The sequence below is a fragment of the Pleurodeles waltl genome, chromosome 10 (assembly GCF_031143425.1).
Source record: "Pleurodeles waltl isolate 20211129_DDA chromosome 10, aPleWal1.hap1.20221129, whole genome shotgun sequence".
NCBI lineage: Eukaryota > Metazoa > Chordata > Amphibia > Caudata > Salamandridae > Pleurodeles > Pleurodeles waltl.
This window is the reverse complement of record NC_090449.1, coordinates 467,868,602-467,892,285: the sequence shown is the minus strand read 5'-3', so window position 1 is coordinate 467,892,285 and position 23,684 is coordinate 467,868,602. Positions and strand designations below refer to the sequence as shown.

Here is a 23,684-nt window from a genome sequence, read left to right as displayed (position 1 = left end):
TTTCCTCAAGCTAACTTAACCTTCTGGATGTGGCCCTGTTTTGAGCTTAGATACCTTGTGCTCTGAAACCAAAGCCATGAAAAGTTTCAAACTTGTTTTCTCAACCAAAACTGTTTATATTTTTGTTACTTGTGAAGAACATCTACTAAGTCTCATGAGCCCAGAAAGGCACCTTATTGTTTTCTTGGTGAGAATTTAGCCATGTGATTAATAGTAAGAACTGTATCTGTAGTAGGATATATATTTGGGTCTTGCCTTTTCCCAGGTAGCAGAACTCCACTGCAGATGTGTGGGAGATCTATTTGCATGTAATCTCTGTGATTTACACATTATTAATTTTTATAATGCATGTGTTACAGACCCAACCAACCCTGAGGTGGCCTTTTCTTTGACAATGCCTTGACATGGAACATCACAACTGGTTGGCAACCAGAAAGATTATTATATAATCTTCACCAGCTGCCCGAAACAAATACATTTTGGGATAATGAACAACCCCCTATGTAAGTCTAAAATCTACAGAGTGGGAGAATCAATGAAACTGCCACTCATCTACAGCCCAAATAATTTAGATTCACATTTCCTCAAACATACACTGAGTTGAACCTTGAAGTTCAGTAAAGGAAATAGAACATTAAGTTAAACTCCAAGACAGGCCCATCCGGATGAAGAAGCACAGCCCTTAATGAATCACATCCCGATCTATGGATCTATGGTCCCAACTAGATTGGTTTGACTTTGAATGAGCAAAAGAAATGCTTTAAAGTTTGTGAATATTTTGTCATTTTTACTGTGCGTTTGGAGACAGTCGAATATCAGGCTATGTCTTCTGACACATTGCTGCATGTTTGGAAACTGGAAGTGCATTTTAAGTTCTCTGACTGCAAACTGAGAGAATTTGCTAAAAGCGACTTAGGTGACAATCCTGAGGTACAGGAAATGAAAGGAACAGCTGTAGGACGTATGCCTGTTGTTTTCTAACAAACAACAACATTTAAGTATCAGAAAAGAACTATACACATATTTCAAATTATATCACCAATTAGGAAAGTACAAATGAAGCACTTTTTTGTAGTTTTTAAGTGTGATGTAATCAAATGTTTTATTAGGATCAAAACAAATCAAGACACTTTACCTGGTGATGAGCAAATGATAAACAGTCACTGAAACCCTATTTTAATATTTTATTGTTTTTGTGCAATATAGTTTTACCAGTTAAGCTGCATGTCTATGCAAATTTAGGGGTCATTTCAGCAGACCACATCTGTCTGGAAGGGACGATGCGCTACTACACTTGTGCTCCAAAATATCCCACCAGCTACATACCACACCCTTAACACTCTCTTGCTGAATGGGCATGGCACATTTGCTAAATATGTTTTGTGTGTCAATTGGATTTTTCACAATCCCTGTGACCTCAGTTATATAATATTAATGACAGCACCCCCACTCTAAGAATTGTTCCAGCACCACTGCTCTAAACGTGATTGCGACATCTGCTGTTCTATGATTTAACGGATATCATCAGCACTTTGCAGTGTATAGTAAAAACACACATTATCAATGCTTTCAAAATTGCTAATTAGTTAATAATCATAACAAAGCAAGGGTGAATAACAAAGAGAGAAAGCCTGCTATGAAGGGGAAAGAAGATAAAACACAGGAAACTGTCCAAATATTGAGTCAACATAAGGAGACTAAACGCAGTCTGACATGAGGAGCTGTGGTACCTGGTGTGCAGTTGTGTGTGTTGCATGATCTGTGGAAGACCATTTGGTTGGGGCATGGCTGCCCTTCAGGTTCGCCCGGGGCAAGGACTGTTCTGTTCCGCACAGAGAAGCCTCCTCCACAAGTGGCGCTACATTCACTCCAGGGGGACCACTCACTTAGCATGCAATCCACTAAAAAAAGTAAGAAAAAACACATTGGTAGACCACTCTGTCAGCAACAAAAGGTATAAATAGGTGAGTGTAAGTTTGAAAGAAGAGGCACGCAACTAGAAACTAAGAAAACATAGAGAAGCAAAGAATCTAAAGAAAGAGTCAAATGATGGCTGTACTCCAAATCCTAGGTCGATGCCAGGGGGAAAGGAGATAAAACACGTAAACAACACCAGTATGCAGACTACAGAACTAGAAGCTGCGATCTGGCCACAGTTGAATGTCACTCAATGGGTAGTCGACATTAGACCTCAGGCCAAGAGAATTTAGCCAGTTTTAGCCAGAATTGCTGTACACTTTTAGGCCTGAATTTAAGAAGAGCCCAAACGTCAACTAACATCACATTAGCGTCGTTTTTATATGCTAATGAGGCATTAGATTGGCAAAATGGCGCTCCCTATTTACAAAGTGTCGCAATGATTGCATTGTGCCACTTTGTAAAGCCTAGTGCACAATATGCCTGCGCCAGGCATAATGTCTGGAAGGGGGGCATTCCCCTGTTAAGGGGCCCAGAAAAATCTATAGATTCCACGGCACCATTTTTAGCGTCATGTTTAACGCATGCTCAGAGCAGGCGTTAACATGAGGCACACCATAATTTATAATGGGCCTCTATGTACTTTGCAGGATTAGTGCCAAACTTTTAAGTGCTAATCCTGCAAAGTACCACAATAGCATCAGAAATGATGACGCTATTGTTCCTAACGTGCGCTGTATGTTTTTTTTTTTGGTCCTCATAGTGACATCACTGCAAGCTCCCACCAACAGCTTGATAGGTTCATGCCGGGCACATCCCTCTAAGTCATGGGGTGGGGTGGATTGCCAGTCTAGCCAGTAGGGGCAACTAATCATTCGACCTGAAACCCCAGCCTTTACAAATATTTCCCCTTGCCAATAATATCAAGTAAAACACTCTATGGTGCGGCTTGAGCGGGGCAACCAATTTTCAGGGGCAAAAGCCCAAACATAATTAAGCAAGGTCTCACCTCGATTGTACAGTCCACGGAGTCTGATATAGTCTTACCCGCTGCAGACCAGAATCCTAATTTCGGGCAGGAAACGTAAATATGGCACACACATGGTGGCTTTAGGCGAGCGCAAGTAAATCTGGGCTTAGTGTTACCTTGCACCAACAGATCGGTGTCTCCTATGACATGTAGGAGCAATTAGAGCAAAGTATGAACTGGGACTGGCCATATTCAGGGTAGACTGCAGATGTTTTCAGGAGCCCCTCGTAAAAGTTTGCAAATGGTGTCCCTGTCTTACTTCTCATCCATGGATGGTGATTGTAAAGTACAGTGGAGCTTTGGTTGCCTAAACTGTGTTTTTCACTTTAAAAAGAAGTTTATATAAATAAAGTTCCGACAAATGTTACAGAATCATAGCAATAGCTATGAATATGAAGTTATAACAGGGATGGTATGAAAACAGGAATAAAAATATTGGCATAAAATATGTTGCAATTGCAATAATTAGTTGATACGATCTAAACCGAGTTGAATTGAAGACTACATCACTAAGGGACTCTTTCCAAATGCCTTTTCCTTTTCATTGGGCAGGTAACAGGAGTTGCCAGTAACTCTGTAAAGCTCATGTCTTTCATCCAGAGACATACCCTTCTTTAAAGTCTCTAGGATTAAGGGGGTCATTCCAACCTCGGCGGTAAAAGGCGCTTACCGCCAGACAGAAGACCGCCATAACACCGCCGCGGTCGCGGTAAACCGCCACGGTCATTCTGACCCACAACAGGCAAACCGCCAAAATCCCGACATCCACAAAAGTCCGCCACACCAAAGGGCAGCGATAAACTGGCGATGACCAAACCTCCACCGTCACGCCAACAGAAATACGCCCACACTATCATGACACACGAATCCACGCGGCGGTCTTTCAACCGCAGTATTTCATTGGCGGTACACACCGCCGCACTCAAAATACACACACATTTACAAAACACAGTCACATTGGACAATTCAAAATACACACACCTGATACACATACACATACCACTCCCACACACCCAATACAATATAAAACACACACCCACATCACCCACAAACCCCTACGACCAAAAATACAGGGAGAAGGCCAGAGAGAGAGACACCACCATCAACAAACTAGCAGCCACAGGCACACAACACCATTACCCACACAACTTCGACGCACAAAACACCACATACCACTACATATCACCACACTTATCACCACACACACCACCCCACACATCACCCACACCACCCCATGGCACCTCAAAGACACCCCAGGTTCTCAGATGATGAACTCAGGGTCATGGTGGAGGAAATTGTACGAGAAGAGCCACAGCTGTTCGGGACACAGGTGCAGCACACCACCATTGCCAGGAAGATGGAGCTATGGAGCAGAATAGTCGACAGGGTCAACGCTGTGGGACAGCACCCAAGAAATAGGGACGACATCAGGAAGCGGTGGAACGACCTACGGGGGAAGGTGCGTTCCATGGTATCCAGGCACAACATCACGGTGCAGCGGACTGGCGGCAGACCCCACCTACTCCCCCAGAATTTACAGCATGGGAGGAGCAGGTCTTGAACATCCTGCATCCTGAGGGCCTCGCAGGAGTATCTGGAGGAATGGACTCTGGTAAGTCAAATCTTCACTACTTCATCCCCCCACCCCACCAGCATGCCAACTCATCCCCCCACCCTCACCCCCACCCCCATCACACCTACTCCTTGCAAATGTCTCACCATCACAACCCACCCATGCCAAAACCTGGCCCTGCATGCGACCACAAAGCATGGACACCCATCACCAAAGCATGCCCACTGCACATACCCATCCCCCCCCCAAACCACCGTCACAACAGCCCCCACAAAGGAATGCCAGCCCTGGGGTACACGGGCACCCACCCATTGCACACCATGGCACACACATAAGCAATAACCATACTTTTGTACCCCTGCAGGACCCGAACGCCAGGTCACCGCGCAGGAGGGTCCACAAATGTTCACTCCACCCCCAGAAGAGGCCCACAGTGAGGACAGCAGCTCTGTCTCCCTGGATCTAGATGACCAGCCCGGTCCATCGGGGACCTCGGGACAGTCGGTTCCCCTCAGACAGCCACAGGCCACAGAAGACCTTCCCCCCTCTGGGAACACCAGCACAGCACCCACCCAGCGGGCCCATACCTCTGTCCCCAGGACACGTCAATCAGCGGTGTGTCCACCACTACAGGGAACCTAGGCTAACCCACCAGCCCAACAACAACAGGGACCTGGGGGCAGTGGTAGTGGGCACACGATTCAGGGGACAGAGACCCAGGGAAACAGGGGAACTGGGAGGGCTGCTGTGCGACAGGGGGGGGACAGGCCCAGGGAACCCACTCTCCACGAGGCCCTCTCCTCCATCATGGGAGCATACCACCGCTCCCAGGAGACGATGGCGACGGTCCTGGCCAGGTTTCAGGAGATCCAGCTTCTGCAGGAGCAACAGTATATGGGGTTCAGGGAGGAACTAAGAAACATCAGTTCCGCCATGGGTACCATCGAAGTGGCCCTGAATCAGGTAGTCACCACATTGCGGGACACTGTGGCACCACAAAGGGCCCCTGACACCAGCATGGACCAAGAACTGCCTACCACCTCCGCCGGCGCTAGTGGACAGGAGGCCCCGACACAAGACCAACAGGCCACCAGAACCCCACCCCCTGCAGAAGGAGAACCACCCCGCAAGCGGGCCCTGAGATCCAGGAAGAAGACAGAGTAAGATGTCAAGACCCCCGCCAGCAAAGGATACCGCCCTGATTGTCATCCCACTGTCCCACATTGTCACCCTGTCCAACTTTAAACTGCCCCTGCTCCACTTCCCACAGGCATTTGGACAATGCACCTGTGATACTGATCGTCTGGACTCTGCCATGAACAATCCTCCACCATCACCCCTCACCGATTTGCAACCACCTATCCAAATTAGAGCACTTGAATAAACACACTTATTGCACAAAACAATCTGGAGTCTGGCTGTGATTTTGAACAAATGTATTAGACATGACCGTGCCAAAATGTTCATTCACATTGTGATGCCAACAAACCGCTGTCACACAGCTGTAGTCCATGGGGAAACAAAGCAGATGTCACGCAGTGGGGCCCACATATCTGAAAACGGAAGGGAAAGTCACAACACAGTTACCATACACTGGGGAAAAAAGTCAAACAGTAGAGAGGTAGTAGTCTTTAAGTAAATGTAATATGCCGGTGTGTACTCTTACCTGTGTGTCATTGAAAATACTGCTGTATTACTGTGTTCCTGTTCTCTATGTCGTCCTCTTCGCCTTCCTCCTCTTCACTCTCCACAGGCTCCACAGCTGCTACAACACCACCATCTGGACCATCCTCCTGCAGAAAAGTCACCTGGCGTCGCAAAGCCAGGTTGTGAAGCATACAGCAGGCCACGATGATCTGGCACACCTTCTTTGGTGAGTACATTAGGGATCCACCTGTCATATGGAGGCACCTAAACCTGGCCTTCAGGAGGCCAAAGGTTCGCTCGATCACCCTCCTAGTTCTCCCATGGGCCTCATTGTACCGTTCCTCTGCCCTTGTCCTGGGATTCCTCACTTGGGTCAATAGCCAGGAAAGGTTGGGGTAACCAGAGTCGCCCAATAGCCACAACCGGTGCCTCTGGAGTTGACCCATCACATACGGGATGCTGCTATTCTGCAGGATGTAGGCGTCATGCACTGACCCAGGGAACTTGGCATTAACATGGGAGATGTACTGGTCTGCCAAACAGACCACCTGGATATTCATGGAATAATAACTCTTCCTGTTCCTGTACACCTGTTCACTCCTGCTGGGGGAGACCAAAGCAACATGTGTCCCATCAATGGCACCGATGATGTTGGGAATATGTCCAAGGGCATAGAAATCACCCTTCACTGTAGGCAAATCCCCCACCTCAGGGAAAACGATGTAGCTCCGCATGTGTTTGAGCAGGGCAGACAACACTCTGGACAACACCTTTGAAAACATGGGCTGGGACATCCCTGATGATATGGCCACTGTTGTTTGAAATGACCCACTTGCTAGGAAATGGAGCAGTGACAGCACCTGCACTAGAGGGGGGATCCCTGTGGGTTGGCGGATGGGTGACATCAGGTCTGGCTCCAGCTGGGCACACAGTTCCTGTATAGTGGCTCGGTCAAGCCTGTATGTCAGCATGACATGTCGTTCCTCCATTGTCGACAGGTCCACCAGCGGTCTGTACACGGGAAGATTCCTCCATCTCCTCGCATGTCCCAGCGGATGGTGCCTATGAAGGACAACATGGAGCACAGAGTCAATCAACCCACAGGTACGTTCCCACAGCTTGCACAGAACACGATTCTCAATGCATTGAATGGCTTGTATGAGTGTTGATGCAAGGCCTAGGTATGTGTGACGCAGTAGAAATTAAGCCATCTGGGCCCTTGAAATGGCGGCTGCCTGACCTGTGAAGTGCGACAGTGGGATGTGAGGTCAATGCGCTGGCGTGGCACACCGTGGCGTTAGGCGGTCGAAGACCACGGCGCAAAGCCGCATTGGTTAACATTGAACCCTATGGGTTTCACGAGCCAATGACGATGTGCGCCGGCGGTCGCGGTACGCACCGCCGCGGGCGTGACCGCCATTTTCTATCTGCTTAATCACTCGATACCTGATCTTCCACAGGGAAGGACCTATACTGCAAGTGCTGCTGTGACCTCGGTCTGGAAGGGACAATGGCTGCTGCGACTGGGGAAAGGGCCCCTGCCTTCACTTATGAAGAATTGGAGAAGCTCGTGGATGGGGTCCTCCCCCAGTATGCGCTACTCTGCGGTCCTCCAGACCAACAGGTAAGTACACTGGGAGCATGCTTTGTGGCCAATGCCTGTGTTGAGTGGGGTGAATGAAAGATGGTGGGGAGGGGAGCGATTGAGGCATGCATCAAACGACAGATGAGAGCATGTGCCACATGGCAAGGGTGGGGATGGGGGGCCACTCACATCGAGCATGCAGAAGGTGATGATTTTTCTTCTCCCCCTGTACATGTCACATAGGTCAGCGCCCACCAGAAAGTCGCTATTTGGCGTGCCATCGCCAAGGACGTCCGGACCCTGGGGGTCCACAACAGACGGGGCACCCACTGCCGCAAGAGGTGGGAGGACATCCGACGCTGGAGCAGGAAGACGGCGGAGGCTCAGCTGGGGATGGCCTCCCAACGTAGGAGGGGTGCCAGTCGTACTTTGACCCACCTGATGTCCTGGATCCTGGCGGTGGCCTACCCCGATTTGGATGGGCGCGTGAGGACATCACAGCAGACACAAGGGGGTGAGTACAAGCACATTCTACTATCTTTGCGCGCAGTGGAGGTGTCTGGGTGGGGGAGGAGGGCTGTGGGTATCCCTAGGCCAGGGCGATTTCAGTAGGCTAGGCCCCTCCGTAAGGCATGGCCCTGTGCCCCCACCTCTGTAGGGTGCCTAGAACAGCTATTCATGGCCCTGTGTCATCTATGTGTGCAGTTGTCGTCCATAGGCTTGTAGGCCATGTCCCACTGATAGAGTAGTGTACCCCAAGTGCGCGGCGTAGTGCAGGGGGCTTCTGTGTCTGTCCTCTCCGCCAACGGTGTCGGCCATGCATGCACTCAACATGTCTTTATTTCTCCCCCCCCCACCCTTTTTTTGTGGTCTTCCTGTTCATGTGTGCATCAGGCGGAGGAGAAGTGGCATCGGAGCACGAGGGAGCTGCATCCCACATGGCCCTGGAGGGCCATGCAACGGACTCTGAGTACACCAGTGGGACGGAGGGCGAGGGGAGCTCCACAGCGGGGACACGTGCTGACACCAGCGACACGGACTCGTCCTCTGAAGGGAGCTCCCTTGTGGTGGCGGCAACACCCGTGCCCCCCGCAACAACAGGTACAGCCGCCACCCAGCGCACCAGCACCGCCCTCCCAGCAGCCCCTCTGCGTTCGCCCCGTGCCCGCTCACCCAGGAAGGTGGGCATCTCCTTTGCCTCAGGCACCTCAGGCCCTGCCCCTGTCACCCCTGCTGCCCTCAGTGAGGAGGTCATTGACCTCCTGAGGACCATCATTGTTGGGCAGTCTACCCTTTTGAATGCCATCCAGGGTGTAGAAAGGGAGGTGCACTGGAGTAATGCATACCTGGAGGGCATTCATTCTGGTCAGGCTGCCCATCAGCGATCGTTCAACGCTCTAGCCTCAGCACTGACGGCAGCCATTGTCCCTGTCTCTAGCCTCCCCCCTCCAACTTCCTCCACCCAGACCCAAAGCCCTGTACTTCTGCCTATCCCAGACACACCATCAGACCAGCCTGCACACACCTCAACACCCAAGGGAAGCTCATCCAGACATAAGCACCACACATCACACAAGCATTCACACAAGCAACATCCACATGCAGACATACCAACAGCCACTGCCTCCTCTGTGTCCCCCTCCTCCTCGTCTCCCTCCTCCCTCCCTGTGACGTCTCCACTCACACTTGCATGCACAACATCTTCAGCCACTACGTCCATCACCAGCACACCCACCAGAACACTCCGCACACGTGCAGTCACCACCCCCACTACCATTTACACGTCCCCTGTGTCCTCTCCCAGTGTGTCTGTCACCCCCTCTTCCAAACCACACAAACGCAGGCAGCCACCCACCCAGCAGCCATCCACCTCACAACAGCCTCCAGCACCAGCACCTGCACCCAAAGACACCAGACTTCACTCTCCTACAACCACATCCTCTTCCTCCACTCCCATACCCACTACACCTACCCGTCCCTCTCTTTCTAAATTGCTTTTCCTTTCCAAACTTGACCTCTTTCCAACAACTCCCCCACCCCGTCCATCTCATAAGACTCCAATCAGCACCTCAGCCACCACAAAACCGGGACCTGCAAAGACAATTGTCCAAGGACTTTGGAGTCCCCCACCCTCAAGGCCAGCTAGTTCGGCTAGGAGGCAAGACACGGCCAGCCCACCCCCGGAAAAGCAAGCAAAGATTGCCAGTGCCCGGCGCGAGAGGCCAAAGACAGCAGGCTCCAAAATCCCTACCCTGGCTCCGTCAGGAAGTGGGGTGCCACCTGGCACACCGCCAAAGGGAGGAAAGGGCCACAGACGAGCAGGGAAGGGTGGCAAGGGCAGCACGCCCGACAAGTCCGGCAGCAGGCCAGCTGCCCAGGAGGGCCCCATCAGCCCCATTCCAGGTGTGCAGGAGGACACCCACAGGCCTGGTACTGCAGCACAGGAGGGCCCTGCAAGCGAAAAGACAGATGGGCAGGAAGGCCCCGCCAGCCACATGTCAGGTGGCGAGTGACATCCATGCCATCTGCTGACCTGGACACTCATCTCAAGCACCGCCGAACAGGGCCCTTCAAGTCAAGCAACGCTGAACAGGGCCCTTCAAGTCAAGAACTGCTGAACAGGGCCCTTCAAGTCAAGAACCGCTGAACAGGGCACCGCCGTCTCAAGCACCGCTGAACAGGGCCCTTCAAGTCAAGAACCGCTGAACAGGGCCTTCAAGTCAAGAACCGCTGAACAGGGCACCGCCGTCTCAAGAACTGCTGAACAGGGCCCTTCAAGTCAAGAACCGCTGAACAGGGCACCGCCATCTCAAGAACCGCTGAACAGGGCCCTTCAAGTCAAGCACCGCTGAACAGGGCCCTTCAAGTCAAGCACCGCTGAACAGGGCCCTTCAAGTCAAGAACCGCTGAACAGGGCACCGCCGTCTCAAGAACCGCTGAACGGGGCCCTTCAAGTCAAGCACCGCTGAACAGGGCCCTTCAAGTCAAGAACCGCTGAACAGGGCACCGCCGTCTCAAGAACCGCTGAACAGGGCCCTTCAAGTCAAGCACCGCTGAACAGGGCCCTTCAAGTCAAGAACCGCTGAACAGGGCCCTTCAAGTCAAGAACCGCAGAACAGGGCCCTTCAAGTCAAGAACAGCTGAACAGGGCCCTTCAAGTCAAGCACCGCTGAACAGGGCCCTTCAAGTCAAGCACCGCTGAACAGGGCCCTTCAAGTCAAGAACCGCTGAACAGGGCCCTTCAAGTCAAGAACCGCTGAACAGGGCCCTTCAAGTCAAGAACCGCTGAACAGGGCCCTTCAAGTCAAGAACCGCTGAACAGGGCACTGCCGTCTCAAGAACCGCTGAACAGGGCCCTTCAAGTCAAGTACGGCTGAACAGGGCCCTTCAAGTCAAGAACCGCTGAACAGGGTCCTTCAAGTCAAGCACCGCTGAACAGGGCACCGCCGTCTCAAGCACCGCTCTGCTGGGCCCTTCATCTCAAGGACCGCTCCGCTGGGCCCTTCATCTCAAGCACCGCTCCGCTGGGCCCTTCATCTCAAGCACCGCTCCGCTGGGCACCGCCGTCTCAAGCACCGCTCCGCTGGGCCCTTCATCTCAAGCACCGCCCCGCTGGGCCCTTCATCTCAAGCACCGCTCTGCTGGGCTCCGCCGTCTCAAGCACCACTGCGCTGGGCCCTTCATCTCAAGCACCGCTCCACTGGGCCCTTCATCTCAAGCACCGCTCCGCTGGGCACCGCCGTCTCAAGCACCGCTCCGCTGGGCCCTTTATCTCAAGCACCGCTCCACTGGACACCGCCGTCTCAAGCACTGCTCCGCTGGGCCCTTCATCTCAAGCACCGCTCCGCTGGGCACCGACGTCTCAAGCACCGCTCCACTGGGCACCGCTGTCTAAAGCAACGCTGAACTGGGCCCTTCATCTCATGAACCGCTGGCCCATTGGCGGAAGGGGCAGGCCCGCATCTGTGTCAGGCAGGGCTGCACGAAGCACTCTGGGCACTAGTCCCCCTCCAGAACCAGTGGAGTCTGTCATCCACTTGTGAGACTGTGGCTTTGCACTCCCCAGGATGGCACAGTGGCCAAACCACCCACTGTATAGACTTGAGAGAATGTGGCTTTGCACTCCCCAGGATGGTACAGTGGGCAACCCACCCACTGTAGAGACTTGAGAGACTGTGGCTTTGCACTCCCCAGGATGGCAGAGTGGGCAACCCACCCACTGTAGAGACTTGAGAGACTGTGGCTTTGCACTCCCCAGGATGGCACAGTGGGCAACCCACCCACTGTATAGACTTGAGAGACTGTGGCTTTGCACTCCCCAGGATGGCACAGTGGGCAACCCACCCACTGTAGAGACTTGAGAGACTGTGGCTTTGCACTCCCCAGGATGGCACAGTGGGCAACCCACCCACTGTAGAGACTTGAGAGACTGTGGCTTTGCACTCCCCAGGATGGCACAGTGGGCAACCCACCCACTGTAGAGACTTGAGAGACTGTGGCTTTGCACTCCCCAGGATTGAACAGTGGCCATGGAGGCCCCTCGTGGATCTGGCGTCGTGGACTCATCTGGCTGAAGTGCCCCCCCTTCCCTTCCCCCTGAGGTGCCTGTAGTTTTCCTATCTGATGCCCCTGCAGTGTTCTCTCCATTGGAGTCAGGTATCCTGTGTGGGCTTTGCCCATGTGTTTCGGCCCAGTGGCCCACGAACAATGGCTGATACACATATCGGACAGGACATTTTAAATATATATATATATAGTTATAGATGTTTGATATATTTTATACCCAGCCTTACAATATAATCCAAATTTCATAATCATTTCCTTTTGTATTTGCATTCTTCCGGGGGCTTTGGGGGTGTAACTCTGAGTTGTTGCTATGCATTGATGTGTGTGTTGTAGTGGGTGAGGGTGTGGGTGGGTGTGTCGTGTATGTGTGTCCCCGTAATTGTTTGCCTCCCCTATGTTGTAGGTGCAGTACTCACCGTTGTCTCCTGCGCCGGCGTTCGTGCTCCTGGTAGAGGAGCAGGTATACAATAGCTGGGAGTATGTGTAGTTCGGGTTCCATGCTGTCCAGATTCCTCGTGGGGTGTATGGAGGTGAGCGTTTTCCGTTCGAAATATCTGTTTCTGCCGTGTTTTTATCGGCGGGGCTACTGCCCCGGAAAAGATGTCGGATTGGTGGGTTGTGATAGGGTGGGCGGTACATTGTCTCCCGCCTGTCTGTTGGCGGTGACCGCCGCGCTGTTCGTTTGTCCCGCCGTGGCGGTCGGAGTGTTAAAGTGGCGGTCTCTGTTGGCGGTTTCCGCCAGGGTCAGAATTCCATTTTTTTTACCGCCAGCCTGTTGGCGGGTTAGCCGCCGCTTTAACACCGACCGCCAGGGTTGGAATGACCCCCTAAGTCTCCTACAGAAATGAAGATTAACAAAGGAATAAGAGTAGAAACTACTGATTTCCCTATAATTCTTTGTTTTTCAGGGGACCCTCGGGGTTCTGCTTGCAATACTGGGTAACTCACCCACATCTGGACTTATTGAGAACCTTGACTTTACGAGCTCCTCTTTAGAACTGTCTCTAAAATATACAGCATTTTAGGTGGAGGGCTGGAAAATATTATTTAAAATGTGATTAGCATCATTTTTAAAGTACTTCTTCGGAGTATTCTCCGCCAGACTCACCATTCAAATTGTAACTGTATCCACTACTTCAACTGCTACTACTGCTATCCTTGCTTACATGAGTTAGTTTACATTTTATTGCTTTATCAGGTTTCCAATTGAAATATAATAAAGGCATGCATTATGTTTAAATTCATTTTCCAAACATTAACAAAGAGTATTTAAAAATCCTTTATAGAACAATTTAAAAACTAACTTGCATGAATTCAAATTGTGTGATATCCTACCCAAATTCATATTGAACAATATTCTTGCATACACTCATAAATCCACACTTTCTTTAAAATGTACAACATGATGACACATTTACGAGCTACATTTACAAAGGACAAGCCCTACAATTATTTTACTCAAAAACTCATGAATTGCCTCACTGATACACATGGTCTATTATGCATACCATTGTCAGACAATTCCATAGGTAAGAAAATAGGTTTGATATAATTGGCCAGAAAATCAACCTTTGAATCCTGTTCACTGAAATCCAACAACCTGGCCCAAATAAAAATAAGATGTACCAGGATTCCTCTATCCAAGTTACAAAGCCTACCCTTATCATTGTCCGCCTGATAGAACTCCACAATTTAATGTATTTTTGCAAATACAAAAACCTACATTGATACTTTAAAAAAACAGAGAGGATGATGGTCTTATCGAGTTGAATAAATATTAATATAATATGTAGACCAAGGTTAATATATGTGGAATGGGGAGAAGGTTGCTATTTAAGTTGTTTTAGTCACTCACTATGAAGCTAACATACTTAATATTATTTTTAGTCACACTCTTTTTGCTCTTTTTAGTTATTTGAGAATCAATGTAAATATCATTAAAATAATCTCTTTTTATCAAACTCTCGGTGTACTAGCAAAAATATAACTTTGAGTTCTCCGTTTTTTAAGCCCAATTCACAAAGAGCCTCTTTACTCGTGGGGGAGGCTCTGCAGTTGTGGCGGGATCTCTCTTGTTGTGGAAGAATCTCTACACTGCAGTTTCTCATTGTGGAGATCCCACCATCATGACTGCGGAGCCTCTGCAATGAGTGCAAAGATCCCATCACAACTGCAGAGCCTCCACCACAAGTGTGGCTGGCGATGCATATAGGATGACCAAAAAAACTTTGGGTTCTATGTTCTCAGTAAAGGGATTGCTGGGGTATTGAAATAGCAACATTAATCTTTTTAACCCATAGCAAGCTGCTAATGCTTTTAATCTAACACTCCCAAATTGAGAGGGCAAATTAATGAAGAGTTAAACAACACCACAAGATACAAACCATTGGGGCAGTGCCAACAAAGATGGGCGCCTAGTCGCGTCCCGGTAGGGTCCCGTCCTAACAATGGCTATTTTCTATTATCCTGATGCACACACAGCCCTGAACCTCTTAGGAAACCCCCCTACCGTTGCTGAGGAGGGTGTGGAGGCTCCGGTCCCTGAACACGGGGTGAGGCGGCACAGAATCGACGAAGCAGCCGGGCGCGGAGCAGAGGGCATGCTGGGCGTAGCGCAGAGGAGACACCTCTTTCGCGCTTGATCGCCCGTACTGCGTTGAAGTGTCAGGCCCCGGAGACTGGATGTGGGGGCTCCGGACGAGATGAATTCCGGCTAGCTGGAGCGGTGTGGGGGTATGAGGTGGTGGACTCTCTGCCAGTGTGATGCGAGGGGACGGGCGAGTGGAGGCCCCGGTTCCAGCTCAGCCAATGCCCGATGATCCAGAGGAGTGGTGCAACCCACCGGTGAAGAGGCAGAACCGAGAACGGGAGGTGAGCAATCAGGCCTAGCCACTGGAAGGGGAGAAAGTGAAGCAGTTTGTGGGTGGCCGGGTTCTAGCCCCACGACCCTGGAGTGATTGCCAGATGGCCTGACTTTGATCCTGCCAGGAGCCCCAATGCTGTGACACTAAGATTACTGGGGGCTCCCATCTTCGCCTGGGGTGACGAGGGTGCAAGATGGTGGCCCTTTCTCTACACCAGGGGACACAGTTAAAATCGAGCGAAGATCAGCCACCCAGTCTGCTCTGTCCCAGCGAGGGGAAAAGTCTGCAAGGGAGGCCACAATGGTGAAAGATTAGCACCAGAAACTGCCACATCTAAGAAAATCGTCAACTACACACAGACATTTCTGGCACCGGGGAAGGACATGGTACCTTCAGGAGATGGTCCCAGAGGGGAGTTGATGGCGTGGGGATGGCCACCCCCTCCATGGCCGACCTCATGACAGCGATACAGGAGTCCAAATCTGAAGTGGTACATACAATCGACATGGTGGCCATTGAGGTCAATCTGCTTCGTGTGGACCTACACAAGGTGTCGGAGGGCCTAGTGCCGATGGAAAAGAACATGGAGATGCTACAACAGGAGGTAGGGGTTTTGCGCTCTACAGTGTTAAATTTTCAGAGATTGACAGCACGCCTAGATGACAGAGTGGAAGACGCAGAGGGACGGCCCTGCCGAAACAACCTCCGCTTTGTGGAGTTCCACGAGAAAGCAGAGTATCCCTCCACTGAACTATTCTTGGAAGAGTGGTTGACAACTTTGCTCAAATCCCAGAAACTGTCAAATTTCTTCACTACTGAAAGGGCACATAGAGCGCTGGCTCCTCCTCCTAGACCGGGGACCCGTCTAGAGTGAATATTGCTTGTCTTTTCAACTTTCTTGATAGGGATGCAATTCTTCGGTGGACGAGGGCCCATGGTCCGCCGATGTTTCAGGGGAAACTGATATCTATCTTCCCGGACTACACCCAACGAGTGCAAGATCAACGTAAATCCTTTCTTGCAGCCATGCGCACCAGAAATCTGAAATACAGCCTGCTGTTTTCTGCCAAGCTACGGGTCCAACATGGGGAGATGGTACTTTTTCTATAACTCCTCGGAGGCGAGCGAATGGCTTGGCTTGCTACCGCGGCTACTGGACCGGGATCGGCTGCGACGAGCCAGAGAGTCGACCATGGCGTGGCGGCCCTGTCCAGGCCGTTGGCTGCCTCCACGAGTCCAGACGTCTGCTCCACGAGTATGATTAAAGTATGCCCAGACTGTACTTTGCTGAAGTCCGGAGATTGGAGTCGACCGGAAGATTCATCCCAGCAGGGCTCTGGCGGGGCTTTGACTGTGATGGTTGTTGGTAATTGGAATACTGCTCCATAGGGGCTAGATATATAGATGGTCAACATCCAAAATACTGCTTCACGCCTTTATGTTATATGGAGGTGGCTCTGTGAGGGCCCAGGGGGCACATTCAAAAAGACTGCTGTAAATGACACTTTCGCCTATGTTTGTGTTTGCTCCTTGTTAGCATTGGTCCTGAGTGGGGGTGAGCCTACACTTACAAGTTGAAGGATATGGAGTGGGAGCTGAGGCGCATGCATTTCGCACCCCTCCGAGATTCCCCCTCTAGCTTAGCAACTAAGACTGGTCCTTTTGTTTATGCATACTTCGTTTTTTCGATTCTAATTGACTATGGATAATTGGGTAATGGGGAGGTTTGCTACTAGCCACAGGATCGGTGGGTGCATTTAGTAGGGCTGCCCCAAAGGTGGGGAACTTAGGGAGTTATTATTGGGGACCCGGTAATGGGGTTTGAGGCAGCAGCTCATGTTCCATGCATCTGTGAGAAACGGGTTCCTCCACATCTGGATTTCATTTACACTACCTGCAGGGCAACGGGTGGGGAAGGGACGTCAAGCAGAGATATATACATCCTTTTCTTACATGAGATGGCCATTGTAGGAAGTTGGCTCTGTATGTGCTATTTCAAAGTAAGGAATAGCATGCACAGAGTCCAAGGGTTCCCCTTAGAGGTAAAATAGTGGTAAAAATAGATAATACTAATGCTCTATTTTGTGGTAGTGTGGTCGAGCAGTAGGCTTATCCAAGGAGTAGTGTTAAGCATTTGTTGTACATACACATAGACAATAAATGAGGTACACACACTCAGAGACAAATCCAGCCAATAGGTTTTTATATAGAAAAATATCTTTTCTTAGTTTATTTTAAGAACCACAGGTTCAAATTCTACATGTAATATCTCATTCGAAAGGTATTGCAGGTAAGTACTTTAGGAACTCCAAATCATCAAAATTGCATGTATACTTTTCAAGTTATTCACAAATAGCTGTTTTAAAAGTGGACACTTAGTGCAATTTTCACAGTTCCTAGGGGAGGTAAGTATTTGTTAGGTTAACCAGGTAAGTAAGACACTTACAGGGTTCAGTTCTTGGTCCAAGGTAGCCCACCGTTGGGGGTTCAGAGCAACCCCAAAGTCACCACACCAGCAGCTCAGGGCCGGTCAACACATAGGCTAGAGTGGAGAGAAGGGGGTGCCCCGGTTCCGGTCTGTTTGCAGGTAAGTACCCGCGTCTTCGGAGGGCAGACCAGGGGGGTTTTGTAGGGCACCGGGGGGGACACAAGCCCACACAGAAATTTCACCCTCAGCAGCGCGGGGGCGGCCGGGTGCAGTGTAGAAACAGGCGTCGGGTTCGCAATGTTAGTCTATGAGAGATCTCGGGGTCTCTTCAGCGCTGCAGGCAGGCAAGGGGGGGATTCCTCGGGGAAACCTCCACTTGGGCAAGGGAGAGGGACTCCTGGGGGTCACTTCTCCAGTGAAAGTCCGGTCCTTCAGGTCCTGGGGGCTGCGGGTGCAGGGTCTCTCCCAGGCGTCGGGACTTTAGGTTCAAAGAGTCGCGGTCAGGGGAAGCCTCGGGATTCCCTCTGCAGGCGGCGCTGTGGGGGCTCAGGGGGGACAGGTTTTGGTACTCACAGTATCAGAGTAGTCCTGGGGTCCCTCCTGAGGTGTTGGATCGCCACCAGCCGAGTCGGGGTCGCCGGGTGCAGTGTTGCAAGTCTCACGCTTCTTGCGGGGAGCTTGCAGGGTTCTTTTAAAGCTGCTGGAAACAAAGTTGCAGCCTTTCTTGGAGCAGGTCCGCTGTCCTCGGGAGTTTCTTGTCTTTTCGAAGCAGGGGCAGTCCTCAGAGGATGTCGAGGTCGCTGGTCCCTTCGGAAGGCGTCGCTGGAGCAGGATCTTTGGAAGGCAGGAGACAGGCCGGTGAGTTTCTGGAGCCAAGGCAGTTGTCGTCTTCTGGTCTTCCGCTGCAGGGGTTTTCAGCTGGGCAGTCCTTCTTCTTGTAGTTGCAGGAATCTAATTTTCTAGGGTTCAGGGTAGCCCTTAAATACTAAATTTAAGGGCGTGTTTAGGTCTGGGGGGTTAGTAGCCAATGGCTACTAGCCCTGAGGGTGGGTACACCCTCTTTGTGCATCCTCCCAAGGGGAGGGGGTCACAATCCTAACCCTATTGGGGGAATCCTCCATCTGCAAGATGGAGGATTTCTAAAAGTTAGAGTCACTTCAGCTCAGGACACCTTAGGGGCTGTCCTGACTGGCCAGTGACTCCTCCTTGTTTTTCTCATTATTTTCTCCGGCCTTGCCGCCAAAAGTGGGGCCTGGCCGGAGGGGGCGGGCAACTCCACTAGCTGGAGTGTCCTGCTGGGTTGGCACAAAGGAGGTGAGCCTTTGAGGCTCACCGCCAGGTGTGACAATTCCTGCCTGGGAGAGGTGTTAGCATCTCCACCCAGTGCAGGCTTTGTTACTGGCCTCAGAGTGACAAAGGCACTCTCCCCATGGGGCCAGCAACATGTCTCGGTTTGTGGCAGGCTGCTAAAACTAGTCAGCCTACACAGATAGTCGGTTAAGTTTCAGGGGGCACCTCTAAGGTGCCCTCTGGGGTGTATTTTACAATAAAATGTACACTGGCATCAGTGTGCATTTATTGTGCTGAGAAGTTTGATACCAAACTTCCCAGTTTTCAGTGTAGCCATTATGGTGCTGTGGAGTTCGTGTTTGACAAACTCCCAGACCATATACTCTTATGGCTACCCTGCACTTACAATGTCTAAGGTTTTGTTTAGACACTGTAGGGGTACCATGCTCATGCACTGGTACCCTCACCTATGGTATAGTGCACCCTGCCTTAGGGCTGTAAGGCCTGCTAGAGGGGTGTCTTACCTATACTGCATAGGCAGTGAGAGGCTGGCATGGCACCCTGAGGGGAGTGCCATGTCGACTTACTCGTTTTGTCCTCACTAGCACACACAAGCTGGCAAGCAGTGTGTCTGTGCTGAGTGAGAGGTCTCCAGGGTGGCATAAGACATGCTGCAGCCCTTAGAGACCTTCCTTGGCATCAGGGCCCTTGGTACTAGAAGTACCAGTTACAAGGGACTTATCTGGATGCCAGGGTCTGCCAATTGTGGATACAAAAGTACAGGTTAGGGAAAGAACACTGGTGCTGGGGCCTGGTTAGCAGGCCTCAGCACACTTTCAATTGTAAACATAGCATCAGCAAAGGCAAAAAGTCAGGGGGCAACCATGCCAAGGAGGCATTTCCTTACAGCCATCCACACAAAATTCATAACATGGAACGTTAGGGGAATCGCCCAATTGCAGAAACGCAGGCGGATTTATGCCTATTTGAAACGTTATAGGTCTTCCATAGCTTTTCTGCAGGAGACACATATTTGGGGAGATTGTATCCGTTCCCTTAATCAAAGATAGAGAGGACAACTATATGCTATGTCCTATTCTGGATTTGCTAGGGGAGTATTGATCTGGCTAGCCCCAGGTGTTTCCTTTGCACACCGAAAGCATGTTATAGATTCCGAAGGTTGTTTTGTAATTGTGTACGATCTGCTCAATGGCCATGAAATTTGTTTAATTAATGAGTACGCTCCTAACTTGGACTGTCACACTTTTTTTACTACTGTGGCACAGGCAGCCGCTCTTTTTCTCAATGCTGAGATAATCTTAGGGGGAGATCGTAATAGTGTCCTTAATGGGAATCTAGACTGATCGCTGCCCAGGCTTCACACTAAACCACATATGACTGCTGACCTCTGCTCCCTGCTAAATGAGTTGGGGCTCTGTAATGTGTGGAGAGTTCGCAACCCCACCACATTTCAGTTCTCTTTTTATACTCCTGCTGCAGGCACTCACAGTCGCCTGGACTACTTCTTCTCTTCGGAGAGTCTCACTCCTGCGGTGGCCAATATAGTATATCTTCCAAGGTTCTTTTCCGACCATTCTCTGGTCCTCCTGAACCAGAAGTACCACAGAAGACGCTTACCTATACTGATGTGGCACCTTGGCAGACCCTCCCTTTGAACAAACGATCGCGCAATCCCTGACCTGCTATTTTCGGGAAAATTGGGGCATCTCAGGTAGTAGAGCCACTGAATGGGACACAATAAAATCCGTCCTTCGGGGTGTCTCTATTAAGACATCTCACGTGGTTCGACAACAATTAAAGAAGGATATACGCATACTTGCAAAACAACCTGGGGAGAATAGAACAGGAACTCCCTAGATGACATGACCGTCTAAGGGACTGGACTGAAACCCGTAAGCAATTGCTAGACACATGGATACCGCTGTAGAAATATTTATATATGGCTCACCGCCAGCGTCTCCATGCTGAGGGCGATAAGACCGGAGTGATGTTGGCCCGATTGGTAGACAGGAAACCTCGCACACTCCTATCCTCTCAATTACTGACGCCAGAGGTCAGATAGTGTACTTCCAAGAAGCTAATAATGATGTATTCCGTTTACACCTTAGTACCTGCTAAGCCCCTCCACCCTCGATACACGTAAGAGATATTGATGTATATGGAATACGGTTGACTCTCCCAGTGCTGTCGTCGGAAGCCCGCAAGACCTTTGACCATCCTCTTACCAAGGCGGAGTTGGCTTCAATAATCCATTTACCTAAAACCTCGAAGACTCCGGGCAATGACGGATTCCCAGCAGAGTTCTATCGTAAATATGCCAATGTCCCAAATATACCGAGCAGTGCATGATGATCTGCCTGGTGCCCCCCTACGGGTCCAGACCCGCTAGGAGGAGATGGTCCCGGTCCCTATGTCACAGCAGATTGGGTAAAGATCTTCACCGGAGTGAAACTGGCCAGCTCTAATGGCAGATTCAAATTAACACAGTATCATTTTTTACACCAAACTTACCTCACTCCATTAAGACTACATGCAATCTATAATGCACGCCTGGACGCCTGCCCCCGTTGTGACACCCCAAAGGCTACCATTTTATACATAATATGGGTTTGCAAGAAGCTGCTCCCCTATCGGGAGCATAAATTAGAAGACACTAACAGGGCCTCTGGTTGGCACATTCCGCTGACCATCAAACAAGTCATATTGGGTCTTGTACCTAATCCGGCCAAGAAGACAGTCAGTAGGAAATTCGTACTCCTCTATCTTACCCTAGCGAAGTGTTGCTTGCCCATCTGCTGGCTTTCTCAGGAGCCTCCTAAACATACAATGTGGCTTAGAGATGTTTGGGGAGGGGCAGGGGAACTCCGTATGAAACGTGTGTGCACAGATTTAAAACTAGACGAAGATGTCCAGGCATGGAACGCCATGTTGTCTGATGTAAGTCGAAATGAGGACTGCCCAGCTACTAACTAACCTGCTTTGGACTCTGATTTACACTGAAAATTTTAATCAAGAACTGTAGTTTATTCTCTTCCATATGTGCCTTTAATATATTTACGGGTCAACATCAGATTAACTATACACCAGATGCACAAAGGGGAACAAAAGGGGACGGGATGCACTGTTTCATGTTATTAATTGTCCGTGTCACATTGTACATTTCGCGTAACGGCTACTACTTATCATAATGTAGGATAAATGAGAATTTATGCTGTCGATCCAGATGTGTATGGGACATGGGGATGTTTTGTGGCTTTTGCTTCTTGAAAATCAATAAAAAATGTAAACAAAAAAAAAGATAGAAACCATTTTTATCACTTGCACTTTAGTCCTAGTCATATATTATGAGAAATTGATTTTTAGTTGAGGTTGATAGTAGTCCACCACAAGTATTAATGTCACTATTCTTGTTAGGCCCAGTAAAGGTTTCAGTAATTAAAACCTGAAGTTAAACTCTGGTAGGTATGACTCTGAGGACACCGGCTTAACTTAAGAAAAGTGTAAACATTTGGAAGTACCAAAACAGTTAAAAGTCACAATCACAACACAATATAAATCCATCTCCAATTTATAAAAATGGTTAATATTTTAGCAAACAAAATGAACCCAAAATGACTAAAGTCCAATAAGTTGAAATGGAGCTATACATTTTTGCAAGATTTAACTGCAAATAGTGGCAAAAAAGTGCAACGCTGCAACTGTGGGTACCTAGTTGTGCTACACCGGGACAAAGGTCAGGTTTTGGGCCAAGTACAATAGAGCGCAGGTTGGTCCTGACCAAAGAGTTACCTTTGGACTTAGAAACCTAGAGAAAAGGTGTTATCAACAGGTTATTAGTGGGGTAAGCTGAAAGCTAAGTCTGAGTTGGAGTTTGATGACAGTGGGCTGCTGGAGAATGAGGTCCCAGTGGGGTCATCAGTGAAGGTGGGAAAGCTCCAAGTGCTTGAAGTGTGGCATCTGTGTCCAGAAAGGTCTCAACGTCAAATGGCTTTGGCTCTGCATCATTCTTGGTGACGCCTGCTATGTTTGAACATACTTACTTACAACTTGTCTCCCACCAGTTCTTCAGAAGAAAATCTGGAAAAAAATGTTTAGTTTGCAGTATGGGTAGGAGGAGTATGCTCTACCAAAAGCCAAGGGCTCCAAGATCCTAGAAACAGTATCTGGAGATCAGGACTCACTTCAACAGAAGCCACCAGCAGGGTCCGGGGCAGGTTCAGTTAAAAGAGGTCAAGAAAGTGGGCTTTGTTGCATCTTTTGTGTCCCTGTACTTTACCAGGTCAGACATGTGACCCTTGCAGTCCATTTCTTTGTCCTGGGTACAAGTAGGAGCCGATCCAGCCCTTAGGATTCTCCTCACAGATCAAAATGACAGGTGCAGTCCTTTTTCTATCTTCCAAGGGTCCAGCAGTTTTCTGAGGAGAGTATTTGGGGTGCCACATTTCTGTCCAATGCCAGCCCATGGGTGGAGGAACCTCTGGCTAGTCATTAACCAATGGGGTAAAGTCCCTAGTGGTGATCCTACACAATCTTGTAGTGTTTCCAATGTGTTTTACTGTAAACTATCCCACAGTGCCCCTCTCTACCTAAAACCAAGATGGAAGAACATTTCCTCCCTTGTGCAGAGCCCCTGTTCCTGACCTAAAGGGGCGACCATGGAAATGAGCAAACCTTCCCCTGTGGCCACTCAAAACCTTTCTGGGGCCACTCCTCTCCTAATGGAAGTGATACTAGAATGGCTAGCAGGACAATGGAGAGGGCAT

General features: G+C 49.9%; 1 protein-coding gene across 1 annotated transcript in view; it reads right to left on the bottom strand.

The window, feature by feature from the left end:
• LOC138261625 (SCO-spondin-like) overlaps positions 1 to 23,684 on the bottom strand; it is a 1,514,343-nt gene that overhangs the window by 197,905 nt on the left and 1,292,754 nt on the right. The window contains exon 104 of the mRNA XM_069210750.1: positions 1,731 to 1,901. Within this exon, the coding sequence (XP_069066851.1) occupies positions 1,731 to 1,901 (171 nt within the window). The remainder of the gene's footprint in view (positions 1 to 1,730; positions 1,902 to 23,684) is intronic.